This window comes from Triticum urartu, chromosome 3A (genome assembly GCF_056163025.1).
Source record: "Triticum urartu cultivar PI428250 chromosome 3A, HENAU_Tu73, whole genome shotgun sequence".
Classification (NCBI taxonomy): domain Eukaryota; kingdom Viridiplantae; phylum Streptophyta; class Magnoliopsida; order Poales; family Poaceae; genus Triticum; species Triticum urartu.
The window spans coordinates 25,709,166-25,725,643 of NC_141875.1; the positions used below are offsets into that span (position 1 = coordinate 25,709,166).

At 43.9% G+C, this 16,478-nt stretch overlaps 4 protein-coding genes across 5 annotated transcripts; 3 read left to right on the forward strand and 1 right to left on the reverse strand.

Annotated features, from left to right (window-relative positions):
• Nucleotides 1–1,269: 1,269 nt before the first annotated feature.
• Nucleotides 1,270–1,888, forward strand: LOC147978087 (uncharacterized). The gene is made up of 2 exons (XM_087514642.1): nucleotides 1,270–1,705; nucleotides 1,800–1,888. The coding sequence occupies exons 1-2, from the start codon at nucleotides 1,270–1,272 to the stop codon at nucleotides 1,886–1,888; spliced, it is 525 nt and encodes a 174-aa protein (XP_087370768.1).
• Nucleotides 1,889–3,614: 1,726 nt separating this feature from the next.
• On the reverse strand, nucleotides 3,615–5,334 carry LOC147978088 (uncharacterized). Of its 2 annotated transcripts, none has more exons than XM_087546130.1 (6): nucleotides 5,322–5,334; nucleotides 5,111–5,236; nucleotides 4,629–4,994; nucleotides 4,300–4,545; nucleotides 4,090–4,214; nucleotides 3,615–3,855 (listed from the first exon to the last, which is right to left on the reverse strand). In XM_087546130.1, the coding sequence occupies exons 1-5, from the start codon at nucleotides 5,331–5,333 to the stop codon at nucleotides 4,143–4,145; spliced, it is 822 nt and encodes a 273-aa protein (XP_087402256.1). In that variant the 5' UTR covers nucleotide 5,334; the 3' UTR covers nucleotides 3,615–3,855; nucleotides 4,090–4,142. The 2 variants fall into 2 exon arrangements, with proteins under 2 accessions (XP_087402256.1, XP_087402255.1); XM_087546129.1 differs by having other exon boundaries at nucleotides 5,063–5,236.
• Nucleotides 5,335–11,728: 6,394 nt separating this feature from the next.
• On the forward strand, nucleotides 11,729–13,223 carry LOC125531210 (LEAF RUST 10 DISEASE-RESISTANCE LOCUS RECEPTOR-LIKE PROTEIN KINASE-like 2.4). Its single transcript, XM_048695618.2, has 2 exons — nucleotides 11,729–12,775; nucleotides 12,870–13,223. Exons 1-2 carry the CDS (start codon nucleotides 11,841–11,843, stop codon nucleotides 12,973–12,975), a joined length of 1,041 nt encoding a protein of 346 aa, XP_048551575.2. The 5' UTR covers nucleotides 11,729–11,840; the 3' UTR covers nucleotides 12,976–13,223.
• A 1,227-nt stretch (nucleotides 13,224–14,450) lies between these two features.
• Nucleotides 14,451–16,338, forward strand: LOC147978089 (LEAF RUST 10 DISEASE-RESISTANCE LOCUS RECEPTOR-LIKE PROTEIN KINASE-like 1.2). The gene is made up of 2 exons (XM_087546131.1): nucleotides 14,451–15,230; nucleotides 15,808–16,338. The coding sequence occupies exons 1-2, from the start codon at nucleotides 14,531–14,533 to the stop codon at nucleotides 15,876–15,878; spliced, it is 771 nt and encodes a 256-aa protein (XP_087402257.1). The 5' UTR covers nucleotides 14,451–14,530; the 3' UTR covers nucleotides 15,879–16,338.
• Nucleotides 16,339–16,478: the final 140 nt, after the last annotated feature.

Sequence of the window (16,478 nt, forward strand, 5' to 3'; positions counted from 1 at the left end):
AATCTGCATCATCATTCTAAGATCAAAATTCCAGAACATAGGAATAAAATATTGAAAAATGCAATATTTGTTTTCAATGATAAATCGTACCGATTATATGGAGCTTGGGGTGGGGTACTTGGTCAAGCTTTAGTCCACGGGCACCAATCACATCGCGTCCCACCCCCTGTGGCTGAGAGACTATTGCACCTCATTTTCGTTCCGCTGGACGATTTACTCTTTTGAAAACCCTCTGCTGATGAATAATCAGGCTGTTGATTTAAGCAAGAATTTTTCTCACTTAGATGATGGAAATCGTCTACTTCTAGCCTCAAGTCCCCAGTTTCAACCAAGCTGGAGCATACCTCAAAACTTGATTTGAATGAAATACATTTAAAATGATTAGTGACAAGTGGATTCCTCAAAAGAATAGAAGTGGGAGATGCCAGACCTGTCACCGTCTGTCATTGCTAGTGGAAAAATTGCATGGTCCTTCCGTCCCATTTTTGAAAAGAAGAGAAGTGAGAGATGCCATATTGGACCTCGGCCGTGCGGCATGCTTGCCGTCTCCTAAATGACTCAGCCGCTCTCACTCGGCGGTGCATGAATTTTTGTGAGTTTCGAAAAGTTCAACCATGAAATTTGGTTTGTACTTTATCTATAAAGCGGGGCTATGGCCTGTTTTGATAGAGCTACGGATGTGGAATGCAGTCATGTATATTGATCTTTCCTTGTGCCTATTTGGCTTTAGGGATTAGTGGATTGCACCTCTCGTGCGTTTGTTTTCGAGTGGAAGAACCTTTTATTTAGCAAGCAAGGAAGGGCCTATTGACTGAAGCCCTTCCATCATCACGTAGGAGAACGGAGCTACCTTTTTGAACACTGAAAAGCTTTGTTCTTTGACTTGTACCATGCGATGTACCAGTCGACGCACATTTCTTTTCCAGGGCAATCGATGCACTCGTCATGTTCAAAGCAGATCATGTATAGAAAAGAAAAGAACAAAAACATGTATGGCTCATAATTTTGCCTCGTCAATTAGTGTAGTAGGCTACTTGGCGACGACGACTGCTCATATGGACTCCACTCACTACCACTGAGAGCCCTGTATATAATTCATTCTTAGCCACGATACATATTCTCCCTTCTATCTCCCCATAGCCCATGATCAGTTCATCACCGGTTCAGATACCTCCTTTGTTTGTTGCTGCGACAAATTCCAAGCCTTATGTTCTGATGCCTCCGGGCTGCTGATTTTTGGTCGTCGTCTCGGCCTGCTGGTTGCTACTGATGCTCGTGGCAGCAGCTGAGGAAGAGCAGGTGGAAGGATGCTTTGGCTCGGCGAAGAGATGCGGCAACATGACCATCTCCGATCCATTCTGGCTCACTAACATGGGGGCAGAAAGATCGTGTGGTCCCTCGGATATCGAGGTCACTTGCTTCAACGGCACTACTCCAGCTCTCCAGAGCTCAATACCCTCCGGTCCAGGTTCCGCAATCATCGGCATCTCCTATGAGGAACGTAGCCTGCACGTATTTGATCTAGGCAAGCGGGAATTATTGCACGCCTCCAACAGCTGCCAAGTCCCATTCTGGAACACCTCCATCAAACTCGGCCTCCCGTTCAGGATCGACCCAATCAACGGGAACCTCATCTTGTACTATTGCACGCAGAAGGCCGGAGCAGCGGCCGCCCGTCGGGACAGGGCGCTGGTCAAGCTGAGATGTAGCGACAAGAGAAACACAGGGCACTATACAATGGTTCAGAAAAGTAGGAGGGGTACACTCTCTGGAGGGGTGCATCTCTGCCTTCCTGACAGTGCTTGGGGTATATGGCGAGGCGAACGCGAGCAATTACGCGCGGCTCATCAACCGTGTTGACATGGCAATAACCTTCTATCTTTGGTAAGCTCGCTCATCAAATTGTTTTAAATTCCATCAGACTTATTTGTGGATTGAGAAGAGCGTCTTCAATGGGCAACTTATTACCTCTAAAAAACTGTTATATGCTGTCTGCAAAGCACACTCATTCCACCTCTCATTTGTCAAGACTTGTCCCTTGGGTTCTGTTTAAGTATATGTCTGGTTTAGACATGACGCTCAGCCAGTCAATTCCTCCAGATTCTAGCTGTCTCCCACCTCCATAGTGGTGTCTTTGCATACATCCTCCAGGCAATTCATCTCCTACCTTTCATCAAAGTTACGGATGTCCCCAACCAGCTTGTTGCTGCTTCCTTCATCGGACCCATTACACCAAGTGATTGGGCTCGCCTCGGGGTCGGTGGTGAACAAGAACAAGTGCGCCCAGCTTGGCTAGCATTCATACTCGCACAGTCACCATACCTCATTGGCCAAAGACTTGTCCCTACGGTTGAATTGAACGAGTCAGCTGACAATGATGCCTTGAGGTTACGAGTTACGACAGCTTTATGGCGATAAGAATCCTGTCGGGGAGGAAATATTCAGTCTTCTTCACTTCAATCCCAGGCTTCACCACTCCACACCAAATCCATTATGATCCCGCTCCTCTTTTTGCTTTGAAGTGTTGAACTAATTATCCACGGTAATAGCACAACCACAATCAATTGCAGCTTACTCGTACTCGTGATTTATATTACTCTAAATTTTTATCATATTAAGAAACTTTAAATGCTTCTTACAAGTAAAATGCCGATAGAGAAATATAGGACATGAACGTACCATGGCGCTGCTGTCGGCAAAGCACACTCATTCCACCTCATTGGTCAAGACTCGCACGCAAGAATGCAGCGCGGCGCGTGAACTTTTCAGCGGGACGGTTGGCGACTCGCACACAACGTGATTTGTTTTGCTCCAGCCATCCAGGCGTTGAATGTTTGCAACACCTGGTGTAATTTCTTTTTACTTATATATAGGGCATCTATTGGAGCATTGTTTTTGCACTCTCGTGATGTAAAAAGCAGCACTACAGGAAAAAAATTATAAGCCGAGTGCCCAAAACACTAGGCTTATGCCGTTTTACACTCGGTTTATATATAAGCCGAGTGTTTTTCACGGCTTACAGTACACGGCTTACTAAGGACCGGCTTATCAAAGGTAAGCCGAGAGCCATGGGGAAAACACTCAGTTTATATATAAGCCGAGTACACCTACGTAAGCCGAGGGCCAATAAACACACGGTTTATATATAACGGCAGCCGGACACTAACGGCTGGGCCACGTGTCCATCTCTATAAGCCGAGTGCCAGCGAGCACACGGTTTACATGTAAACCGAGGGTCGAGGAGAGCCGCACGGTTTATATGTAAACCGAGGGCTAAGGCAAGCGCACGGTATAAATGTAAACAGAGGGCCTCCGACCCGGCTTATATTTAGCGGGGTCGTCGGATAATGTCTTATAAGCCGGGTGCCAGGCCCTGGGACACACGGCTTACAGCCCATTAGGGACATATACATGCCCGATAAACCGGGTGCTTGCCGCTGGGACACACGGCTTATAGCGCTAGTAGCATTTTATTTGTGTACGTATGCCACTATATGTTGCAATGGCTTCTGGGAGCACCAACAATATATATACAGCAAAGTTCACAGCAACAATGTACTACAAGTTGACAACCATAACAAACCAACCATGAGTAGTCCACGGATGCATACATATTCAAAGAAGGTTCACAAAAACATGTGTACATATGCAACAAGAGTTCACAAACAAAAGGGCCATGAGTTCAAAGTCCACAAGCGTACATATTCAACAAGGGTTCACCTACAAATGCAACAAGAGTCCACAAATGGAATCATGAGTTCCAAGTTCACACCTAGCATGAGTTCAACCTAAAAGATGCAATCAGCTTCCACCACAGCATGTATGCCCACCATCGCTGACATCCACGATGCAAACCTATAAGTTTCAAATTGAAGCCAAGTAAGAATTTCCAAAGTAAAATTGCAGATCAGTAAGGCACAAGATTTAACAAGCATCAACATATAAATTTCAAACTGAAGCTAAGAAGTATGAATAATATAAGGATCAACATTTGTGGGCTCTACTATCAACAATGCACAAGTTACAAGTTGAGAGGCACAACCAACGACAAGACACAAGCATCAATAGTGCACAAGCATAGACAACTACCTCGAGTGATCATTGTGGTGTGGAGGTTGAAGCACCATGAGCCGCAGTGGGTGTCATTGGGCTTGCTTGGGCAGGTTAGATCCACATACCACAAAGTTATTGGAGCCTTCTCCCGACCGAGGACACTTCAAGCATGAGACGGTAAGATGGTAAGATGCATGATCTTTAAGCATGATGGTAAGATGCATGATTGAAAAGTTGAAGACTTACAAAGCTAAAAGTAGGAAGCGGCGGAATAGGAGGAAGATCCGGCAAAGTAGAACAATGCATATTAGTATTGAACCGAGCAAACATCTCCTGCGGGGCTGCCTGCTGTTTAACCATGAATTCCTGCTGCTGAAACAGGGCTTGCTGCATTTTCATGGCTTGCTCCCGTTGAAGTAGGGCATTGGCCTGAGCCTCCAGCCGCAACCTGGTTTCTTCCTGCCACAACCTGCTTTCTTCCTCTAGGCGAGCCTACAATATGCCATCACAACAAGTTTACCATCATCGCAATGCAAAGAAGAAACCCGAAGGGAGATCAATGAAGCAAAACATACATGGAATTGATGCATCATGTGCAGCCCAGGCTCTGGGCGACGCTCAATAGCAGGACCTGAGCTCGATGTGGTAGCACGGAGGTCGGCAAGTTTTGGAATGTCCTTCTTACGGATGGAACCTTCACCAACATATAACCGTCCATGCTTCTTGCCTTGTCCTGACTTGAGGGAAACCGTAACATCAATGTCCTGTGAGGCTGGATCAGAGTCGGGCCCGTTGCACTCCTTGAACTTCCCACTATATGCATCAATCCTCAATCCAGCCCCTGGGTTGACCCACCCCCCTTCCGGTTTATTTGACTTGCGGGAGAGACATAATCCCGTGAAGGTATTGAGCGGCTCTTCACCCTCACCTCTCTCCCTATTCTGCAATAGAAGCAATAATATCCATAAGGGCACAAGTGGAGAAGTTCATAAACCAAATATATTATTACCTTCTTCTGCACGTAAGCATGGAGGTTGAGGTTGCCTTGAAGGTGTACCGGACCACCCATCAAGGCACGTCGCTCCGAAGCTGCTCTGTATGTGGCCCTCCACTCTGGGTTTATCCACCTGGATATGATTTGCTGGTAGCAAGGAATCTTGTTGTTGCACCACGGGGGAACCGCCTTAAGTATGTCAAATACATCCAACTTAGGAATGAAACTAAGTTGTTTTAATCGAGGCAATCACAAGTAATTAAATGGAAACTACCTTCATGTACATGGAACGGATAGAGGATGGGTCGTCGGCGGGATAGAGGATGGATCTGAGGTTGGGGCGGAGAGGGAGGAGGTGGCGGCGGCGAGGAGCTGAGGGAGAAGGAGTGCGGGTGCGGGTTAGGGTTTGGGTGGTTGGGCTGCGGTTGGGTGAGGGGGTGAGGGCTGCCGTTGGATCCAGAAGCATCCGACAGTGGTTGATGCATGATCCGCGTGATATGCCTATGGACCAATCAGAGCGCACCAACAATTTGAAGATTTTTTGACCATATAAATTGGTCATGATTGATTACATACAAATTTTTCATTTCATTTTTCAATGCTAAAAATGAGTTTTTTTGTAAAAGACCTATCAAATATTTGTTCAAATGATGTCATATTTTGCACAAGTTTGCATCGTAGATTGGCAAACAACATTGACAAAGGGAGTTTTTATTTCTTTTGCATGAAAAACAATTTTCCATTTTTTGAGTGTCCAAAAATAAGTTTTTTTAAGGACTTACCATATATTTGTTGTAAAATTGTACCAAATCAATTTTCTAAAATACTAGGCCATATATAATGCACAATTGATCAAATGGTTAGGTGTCAAAAGTTTCGATGCACCTCTCGTGGAAAAGACAAATTTTCATGATTCAGTAGAAAGCGGGTAAAATTTGTATTGTAGCTGCCTCATAGTTTGCTTTTTATTTTTTCCAAAAATCATTTCTAAGTACAAAACTATCTATTTAATCAGAGAAACATAGAAAGGTTTCCAAGATTCAACCACTAGCTAAGAACGGTCATTCCCGCCGTTTTGACCGTATTTTGAAACGGGCATAAAAAATTCAAAAAAAATCAAAAAATTCGGAAACCTTCCCATTGTGTCATTATATGTGGCCAAGTTCCCAGGAAAAATAATAAACTTGTAATGCGGCAATTATTTTTAAAAAGTGTTCTCAGAAACGAGCTATCACGTGTGGAGATCAATGGCTTTCAAGCCAAATGATCAATCTTATGGCCACATTCATGGCATAGTTTGTTCAAATAATCTCATATTATGCACAAGGGTGCATATTGGAATGGCAAACAATGTTGCCTAAGGAGGTTTTCTTTTTCTTTGGACGAAAGAACCATTTTCCATTTTTCGAGTGCCCAAAAGGAGGGTTTTTTGTGAAGGACCTCCCAAATAATTGTTGCAAAATTGGACCAAATCATTTTTCTAAAATACTAGGACATATATAATGCACAACTGACCAAATGGTTGGGTGAAAAAAGTTTTGATCCACCTCTGGTGAAAAAGACAAATTGTCGTCGATTCAGCTGGAAACGGGTCAAATTTGAACTGTAGCTGCCTCATAGTTTTCTCTTTATTTTTTACAAAAATCATTTCTAGATACATAAGTATCTATTTAATCAAAGAAACACCAAAAAAATTCCAAGATTCAACCACTAGCTAGGAACGGTCATGCCCGCCGTTTTGACCGCATTTTGAAACAGGCATAAAAAATTCAAAAAAAATCAAAAAAATGGAAAACCTTCGCATTGTGTCATTATATGTGACCAAGTTTCCAGGAAAAATAATAAACTTGTAATACGGTAATTATTTTAAAAATGTGTTCTCAGAAATGAGCTATCATGTGTGAAGATTCATGTATTTAAACCCAAACGATCAATTTTATGGCCACATTCATGGCATAGTTTGTTCAAATGATCTCATATTATGCACAAGGGTGCATCTTGGAATTCCAAACAATGTTGCCAAAGGGAGATTTCATTTTCTTTGCATGGAAAATTCATTTTCCATTTTTTGAGTGCCCGAAAGGAGGTTTTTTTGTGAAGCAACTACCAAATAATTGTTGCAAAATTGGACCAAATCATTTTTCTAAAATACTAGGCCATATTTAGTGCACAATTGACAAAATGGTTGGGTGTCAAAAGTTTTGATCCACCTCTGGTGAAAAAGACAAATTCCCGTCGATTCAGTTGGAAGCGGGTCAAATTTGAACTGCAGTTGCCTCATAGTTTGCTATTTATTTTTTCCAAAAATCATTTATAGGTACATAAGGACATATTTAATCATATAAACACCAAAAAAATTCCAAGATTCAACCACTAGCTAGGAACGGTCATTCCCGCCGTTTTGACCGCATTTTGAAACGGGCATAAAAAATTCAAGAAAAATCAAAAAATGGGAAACCTTCGCATTGTGTCATCATATGTGGCCAAGTTCCCATAAAAAATAACAAACTTGTAATACGGTAATTATTTTAAAAAAGTCTTCTCATAAACGAGCTATCATGTGTGGAGATCAATGGCTTTCAAGCCAAATGATCAATCTTATGGCCACATTCATGGCATAGTTTGTTCAAATGATCTCATATTGTGCACAAGAGTGCATATTGTAATGGCAAACAATTTTGTCTAAGGAAGTTTTCATTTTCGTTGGACGAAAAAACCATTTTCCATTTTTCGAGTGCCCGAAAGGAGGTTTTTTTGTGAAGGAACTACCAAATAATTGTTGCAAAATTGAACCAAATCATTTTTATAAAATACTAGGCCATATTTAATGCAAAATTGACAAAATGGTTGGGTGTAAAAATTTTTGATCCACCTCTCGTGAAAAAGACAAATTTCCGCCGATTCAGCTGGAAGCGGGTCAAATTTGAACTGCAGCTGCCTCATAGTTTGCTATTTATTTTTTCCAAAAATCATTTCTAGTTACATAAGGACCTATTTAATCATAAATACATGGTTTGGTGGCGATATGTCGAGGTTTGGGCGGTGGCCGAGGGCCCCAACTCTAGAGCGCGTAAACTCGCATGCCCGTCGCATGGTCACCGCGTGACCGTAATGTTGCCATATGTTCTGGGTGGACTAGGCATGTCTAGTGGGTTGGGCACTCCCCAGGTTGGTGTTAGGAAGAAAATTACAACATAAGATTCTCACGAGGAGACCGATCGATGCTCAAACATGAATTAGCAGCCAAGTGTTTGATTAGCGGTACGGGAAATGTACATGGCCAATGGGCGTGAGTTTTGGCTGAGGATGATCATCTACTAAGGAGAATGTCTTCACAATTTTTTAGCTCAAAAGGAGGATCCTAGGTGGTACTTGCTTTGCAAAGGACCACGCTGGACAAAAATATGAATGTTGAAGCTGGGCTCAAAATAATGAATGGAGTAAGCTGAAATTTTGTGGAGGATGGTTATTTGGGCATAGGTAAGCATTGTAGAAAATTCATACCATTTGGACATGCCAAAGTAGTACTTTCTTCACAATGCTCTTCTATGGACAGAAACTTGGGAAAACTAGTGAGAGAGATTGGATGAATGAAATGAGCTCAAAATTGGTGTAGGTAAGTTACTTAGGTATGGTCATGCGCTGGTAAATTTTCAGATCATTTGGGTAAGCCTAGCTAGTACTTACTTCACAAAGCTTCTCTAGAGGTAGAAACTTTGGAAATTTCCCGAGAAAGATTTACTAGGAAAATTGAGCTGAATATTACCATGTGGCAATGATTTGGGTATGGAAGAGTGCCCGAAAAGTTTGAGGGTAATAGGAGGGGTCTATATAACACTTGCTTTGCAACGAGCCAATTTGGCCATAAAATATAAATTGAACCTGGGCTCACATAGATGATTTGACTGAGCTGCAATTTGGAGGAGGGTGATAATTTGGGCATATGAAGGAACTGTATAAATTTCATGTCATTTAGAGATATAAAAAAGGTACTTCCTTCACAATGCTTCTAGGTGGACAAAAACTTTGGAAATTTCCCGAGGAAGATTTGCTAGGCAATTGGAGCTGAATTTTGTCATGCGGTAATGATTTGGATAGGAAAGAGTGCCCAAAAATTCCGAGGGCAATCAAGAATATATAAATAGCACTTCCTTCATAAAGTGTTGTTGTGAACAGAATAGGAAAATGAATATTGTTGAATTAGTTTTGAACTAGGCAAGGAAGGATTTTTACATATTTGATGAAGATATGCCCTAAAGAATTTATGAGATTTTTTTGGGAATTTTGGGAATGATAGAAATATAGGTTGCTTCACAACCTAGGGCAAAAACTGCCACATGGACATGACACATAGGCAAAACTGATGAGATGGCGCCTAGTCATCACAACCCACCACAATCTACAAGGCTATGACCATCTATATTGGTCATTAACAACTAGAAATAAGGCAGCGGACTAGCACTGTTTGCTTTGTGACCATTTCGTGTAAGGAAATTACGACCTTTCTGACCAAAATGGTCGCAATGGTTTAGGGTTTGGAGCCCCCTGAACAGCTTTTGACCAATTGGTCTAAAATGGTCATAAATTTATGACCAATTCTTCGAGGGTCACTGACAGAAGGTCATAAGTTGACATATTTCTTGTAGTGAATATGGATTGAGGCATTTGGATGTTGACTCTCTTTAGTGGGTATGGAGAAGTAAATGCTTTGACAGAACCAGTCAAAGTAGTTGGCTAACATCATGCATAATATATTCTCCCTTGTTCTTCGCCCTTCAATATTATCTTTTCAAACACACAGAATCAGAGTGTTATCTTTTCCACATCCCTGCAGCTGACATGTTCTGCTCACCGTGCTTTCCAGCACCACCACTAGCTCCCAAAACCCGTCGTATTGAAAGTCGGCGGCATGCAGTGACCTGCACATCACGTACCCCTTCTGGCTCGGTGGCACACACCAGCCAGAGTGCGGGTACCACACCTTCCAGGTCAAGTGCCTAGACAGCAGGGTGTCCATGATGCCGGTATTGGGGTACAAGGGCGCCTCCAGGGCGGACTACCGGCGGTTGATGAAGTGCAAGTTTCTTCTGGAGTACACGGGGGATGATTGCAAGGTGTGCGAGGAGAGTGTAGGGCTTTGTCGGATCAACACCACCTACGATATATTCGAGTGCCACTGCTCCGACCGCATTTCTCCATCCACTAGTGGTGAGCTTCACACGCATAATAGTGGCAGTGAGTTTGACCTGTGCAAAAATGACGCACCAGTTTACTTCTATTTACACTTCAGTTTAGTACAGGGGAGGTTTAAAGGAAAAATGAGAATAGCATGCAAGCGCATGCTGATTACTACACTATGCGGACTAAAATGAACTACAGACTAGTGCAATCCCAACAGAACTCATGCACCGGTCTAGTTCTGTACCCTTAGTACTCTTATTTTTTAAAACAACACCACTTTATTAATTGATAATCCCAGGGAGGCTCATCCAGCCAAACACTACCACTTTATCCGGTCCTGTTCTGTACCCTTAGTTCTTCGGTTTTCGTGCACTGTGGATCATGCAGAAAAAAAATTAACAGAGCACGCACGTTCCTGATAATTGCTATGTGGACTGAGGTGTACCATCCATTGCAATGTCAATGAAAAATGCATACTTCTAATTCTTTTTTTTTTGTGAAAGGCATACTTCTAATTCACAGTGTATGTGATATTTTATATTGGCTATCAAATCCATATAGGCCTTTTTTTGCCAAACCTGTATTCGAGCGACATGGTTACTCATTCAAAAGAAAGTCAATACTCTATTATTCTTGACTACCCTACAGTGTATTTTTTTTAGTATGTTTCATCGGCAGAATATTGAAGAATCATATAGGATACCTGTTTCTTTCTTTTGTAATAACAATTAAGATCATACTACTGGACGACATTTGCAGAATATATTAACAGAGCACACATGTTCCCACTAATTGCATGCAATGCAGAATGATAACGTCCGCTGCAATTTACAATGAAACACATTTTTTTTTGTCAAATCTGTATTGGCTATTAAATCTACACATGCCTATAACTTCTTTATTTGCCAAACCTTGATTTGAGCGACATGGTAGCTCAATCAAAAGAAACTCACATATGTTGTCCATTCTATTGTTCTTCACTGTCTGTCAACAAATTTTTTTGGTGTATCTGATTGGCAGAATATTTAAGATTAATATATGATGCTTGTCTTTTTCTTTTGGACAACCAATGTAGTACTATTCGACAACATTTCTTTTATTCATAAAATGTTATGTTATATTCCAGGTAGCAAGAAGAAAGCGAAGAAGATTATACTAATAGGTATGCTAAATTTTTTTTGCCATCTTTTCATATGTAATGATTTAAATATCAGCAGTTTACTTATAGTGAATTTCTATGACAAAATAGGAACTTCAAAATTTATCATGTCTGTAATCATTGAAAATTGAAATAAAAATCTGAGTCAAGCAACTCCCAGCCTGTGCATATTAGCATGACTTATCAATTTATGCCATTTAGCTTGTTGCTACTGTTGCCACCAAGTACTCTTGCAGAAACAAAAACTTAAACTACTGACGGTTGGAAATAATAGTATTATAACTTCTTGTTTGTAAAAGGAAATAACATCTGCTTCCACCTCAGGTATAACATCAGCAGCTGCAACCTTTCTCTTTGCATGTCTTTATGTGCTGATATGGCACAGAAAAGGGAAAGGACTATGGTTTCTCCTTTGCAAGACTAGCAGCAAAACTGAGAAAAAAATACGAGGCAATGATAGTGTCATATGGATCCCTAGCTCCAAAAAGATACATGTACTCAGAGGTAATGAAAATAACGTCTTCTCGCAGCAATCAGCTTGGAAAAGGTGGTTATGGTGTGGTTTTCAAAGGAAGACTACATGATGATCGTCTAGTGGCTGTGAAATTCTTGCATGACTGCAAAGGAAATGGGGACGAGTTTGTGAATGAGGTTATGAGCATTGGCAGGACCTATCATGTTAATATTGTTAGCTTATTTGGGTTTTGTTTGGAGGGATCAAAACGTGCTCTTATATATGAGTACATGCCCAACGGTTCTTTGGATAAGTACATTTACTCAGAGAACCCCAAAGAAATTTTAGGATGGGAGAGGCTCTACGCGATAGCACTCGGGATTGCTCGTGGCCTCGAATACTTGCACCATAGCTGTAACACACGTATCGTCCATTTTGATATCAAGCCCCAAAATATCCTTCTAGACAAAGATTTTAACCCAAAGATTGCTGATTTTGGTCTAGCTAAATTGTGTCATACAAAGGAGAGCAATCTTTCAATGATTGGAGCTAGAGGAACAATTGGGTTCATCGCTCCAGAAGTTCACTCTCGAACCTTCGGGGTGGTTTCAACAAAGTCAGATGTTTATAGTTATGGAATGATGCTTTTGGAAATGGTTGGAGGCAGGAGAAATGTAAAATCAACTGTTGCAAAATCCAGCGAAAAGTATTTTCCAGACTGGATTTATGACCACTTTGCGCAAGATGATGGATTACAAGCATGTGAAGTCACAGGAGAAACTGAGGAAATCGCAAGAAAGATGACATTAATTGGCTTGTGGTGCGTACACATATTGCCTGCATATCGCCCTGCCATAACCAAAGTTCTAGAAATGTTCGAGAGAAGCTCAGATGACATGGACATGCCACCGAAGCAAAACTTCTCTGGATTGCTGTAAGATATTCTCCCATATGTTTTGTTCCTTTGTTTTTTTGTACAATTATGATAATGTAAATAACTTGACCTACACGCTTATCTCTGATTCCAGTGAAAGTTCAGCTCACAATATGGATGTACAAAGTTCAAGTTCTACCAGATCTGAGGAGATCAGCCTTGTGAATTCAAAAATCGTACAACAATCGCCAACTCTTTGAGCAGATAAGCCTTGTGAATCAAAGAACCTACATTCATTTCCAACACTGTGAGATGGTGGCCCTGTACTAGAGTACATTCAGAAATTGAACAAGCGCAGTGAAATTCGGCATTGTAGTAGAACATATTCCATGTAGAGTCAAGAGCATCCACATGCCAGCGTCCTAATTCTGATAAGTGTTGTGTTCCAACTGCTAAAAGGCATCGGAGGCAGACAACTACCAAGAACTTCTTGACTGTAATTTCCCCCCAAAAACTGAATACACACGATTTGGCTCTACCTCGAGCCCCTAAATTTTCAGAATCCGGATGCATACAATTTATATCAGTCTAAACATTGTGATGTTATATCACAATTCATAACAACCAGATTAAATCGTGGAAGTGGAAGGCGCATACTTACTTGGTCCTCTCCGTAGATTGTATCCACTCAATCAAGCAGAGCCGTGCTTTTCCTTGACGCGCGCACAACCTCGCCGGCGACCACCACCCAACTCCGCGCACATACTACTCTCCCTCCGCTGGCGAGCAGAGGGATTGCTCTGCTGATTGATGTAACCATTAATTAGCAAGTTACTGGGCTGACTATTGTCACCGCTAGCCAGCGGTATAATAGCATTGCTCAGGACCTGTTGCATGCAGGTGTAATATATTGCTTAGATTAATTAGCTGGCGATGTGATCTGTGCGGCCGCCTCAAGATTCCATAAGAACATGCGAAACTTGGTGCTATGCTTACCTTGGACTGCGTAAGTAGATGAAATTTAAATCAGTTCATTAGGGCAACAAATGACCTAACTCCCAGTTTTGGCTTGCTAAGCAAATGTGCGTAGTTAGTTTTTGTTAGAAGGGAGAGAGGGATTTGTTGGAACCGCAGCCCTCTAGCTACCTCTCCTCTCACTCGAACGGAGGTGAAAGAAGAAGAACAGTGGACACAAGATTTTCTGGCCGGCGACGAACGCCGCCACGGGCGCTCAAACGCCCCAATCCTTTCTTCTTTACAGTGGCTACATGGCTTACCCCCGGTTCACGCAAGCAGTACAGAGGCGGGGGATTTATACCCGGTCTAGCACAGACGCACGCACATTACTAACCCCGGCCACCACGCACGCACGCCCACCGGCCACTAACCAGCTAACTACCTGCTGACTCCTACATGCATGCACGTAGGGCTGGACGTACCGAGCGGGCTTTTCGGCCCGCTCATGGCTCGCTTGGGCTTGGCCCGCTCGGTCCTGGCCCGCTAGAGAAAATGGCTGGTCCAGTCTGCCAAATACGGCCCGAAAAATTGCCGGTCCGGTCCGGTCTTTAACCGGATGTCCCCAGCCAGCTTGTCGCTGCTTGGGTATCTCAGCCAAGTGATCAGGTCGGTCTCGGGGTCCAAAGTTCACCGCACCGGCAACGCCCCGTACGGTTGCATTAGGTGAGGTCAAGATCTGATGTGCCCAACCAGTCAAGGATGGCGTGAGGTGAGCAGTCAACTCACGCATATGGCAGGAACCCCGTCGGGTATGAAGTATTCCGTTCATTCCATCCCGGCCGGCACCACAAACCCATTATGATCCCGCTCCTCCTCATCTTCGCTTCCTTCCTCAGGCCGGGCAGCGCGGCGGATCCCCTTGCCTGCTCGCCCAGGGCATGTGGCAACCTGAGCATAGGCTACCCGTTCTGGCTGCACGAGGACGGCCAGCCGCCATGCGGGTCTCCATCCTTCCAGCTCAACTGCAACGGCAGCCAAGCTCTCCTCAGCCGCTCCATGTTCGGGGCCTACCAGGTACTTCAAGTCTTCCCCAAGAACTCCTCCTTCATCGCCGTGGACAACAACCTCCCGCTCGACAACGGCTGCCCCAAATGGTGGTTCAACATCTCGCTCGGTGTCGGGCTGAGTCCGTTCGTCATCAGCAGCAAGAACAGGGAGCTGCTCGTCCTCGACAACTGCAGCAAGCAGGAGACGCCGCCGGGATTCAACCGCACAAGTTGCGCCAATGAGTCCTTCTACCGACTTGGCGGCGAGTATGGCAGCCACCGCAAACTGGCCGGTCTCCCGCCGGCCTGCCGTCTCTCGGTCGTGCCGGTTCTTGGTGTTCCGGACGGCGACAGTTACGTCTCGAGCATGAGACAGGGGTTCCTGCTTGAGTGGACGGTACCGTCAGACGAGTGCCCCAAGTGCGAGGCAAGCGGCGGGCAGTGCAGGTATGCCAACGACGGCACCGGGTTTTCCTGCAGCTGCGACGACGGCCTGCGCCCCGACAAGTGCGGTGAGTCCAGAAAATTAGCTAGCTCTGCTCTCCATTTATATCTGTAAATGTTTATTTACATGCAGCACTCTTGCATAGTTTTAAAACAAGGTCAGCAAATTAACTCTGCACATTGATTCTCATTCCTTTGTCAATTCTTACACCTTTTAACTTGAAAAGCAAACTATGGTATTTGCATGAAAAAATTTCAAGTGCCGAAACAGTGATATTCAGAGGGGTTGCATCACATCGCACCTATCCTTTCGGAAGATCATTCTTCAACCAGTTCAAGTACTCAGGCCAACTCCAACACACGACCCCAAATGGTCCGGCCGCGTCCGTTTAGGGGTAAACGGACACAAAATGCGGCCCAACACGCGGGAGCAAACGGACAAACGTCCATTTTTCATCCACTTTTGATCCATTCCTCGCCCAAATTTGGCCGCGTTTACGTCGAAACGAACATGCACGGACGGGCGGGACGCGCGCCATTGTCCCCCTGGCCCGCCGTCGGGGACACAGCCCTCTTTCTCTTCCATGCCCTCCCTCCGCCCCGCCATTGCTGCGCCACCTCATCGATACCCTATTTTCCCGGCAGCTTTCCTCGCTTTCCTGCCAGGCCGTCCGAACCACAACCACGCCAATGCCAACCAGGTTTGCTGCCTGTGAGGGGAACTCGAGGTGCTCTTTCCGGCCGCGTCTCCACCACGACCGCAACGTGTTCGAAACTTTTCTTACAAGGTACCATGGATGGTGGGAGTATTTATTTCACAACTTCATTTGTTCATTGGATGATTCGTTTTCGGATGACGAAGACCTTGTGGTGGCTGCATTGGTCATCAATGAACACATTGTTGGGCAGCGGCCTCGGTTCAAGAGATCAATCCTGGATCATGCTCCGGCCTTGAATCGCAATAGGGAGAGCGGCCGCGCCCTACTCTATGCCGATTACTTTGAGAACATCGTGCTCTTCAAACCAGTGAACTCACCTTGACAATAGTAGATGTATCGATCCATTTCTATTTAAGACAATTTTGATTGAGTTGTAAAACTATTTGATTGTGTTTTTATTTGGATGTGGAACTATTTGTTTTGTAAAACTATTTGCAATGTTTGATTTATTTGGTTATTTGCATTATTTGGTTATTTGTATAGACACATAGGGCCTTCAGCCGGACGAGATGCGCCCAAGATGCGGCTCGGTGTTGGGCGCACGACCGGCACATCCAGAAAAATGAGCGGGCGCCGCCCATTGTCCTACCCAAACAG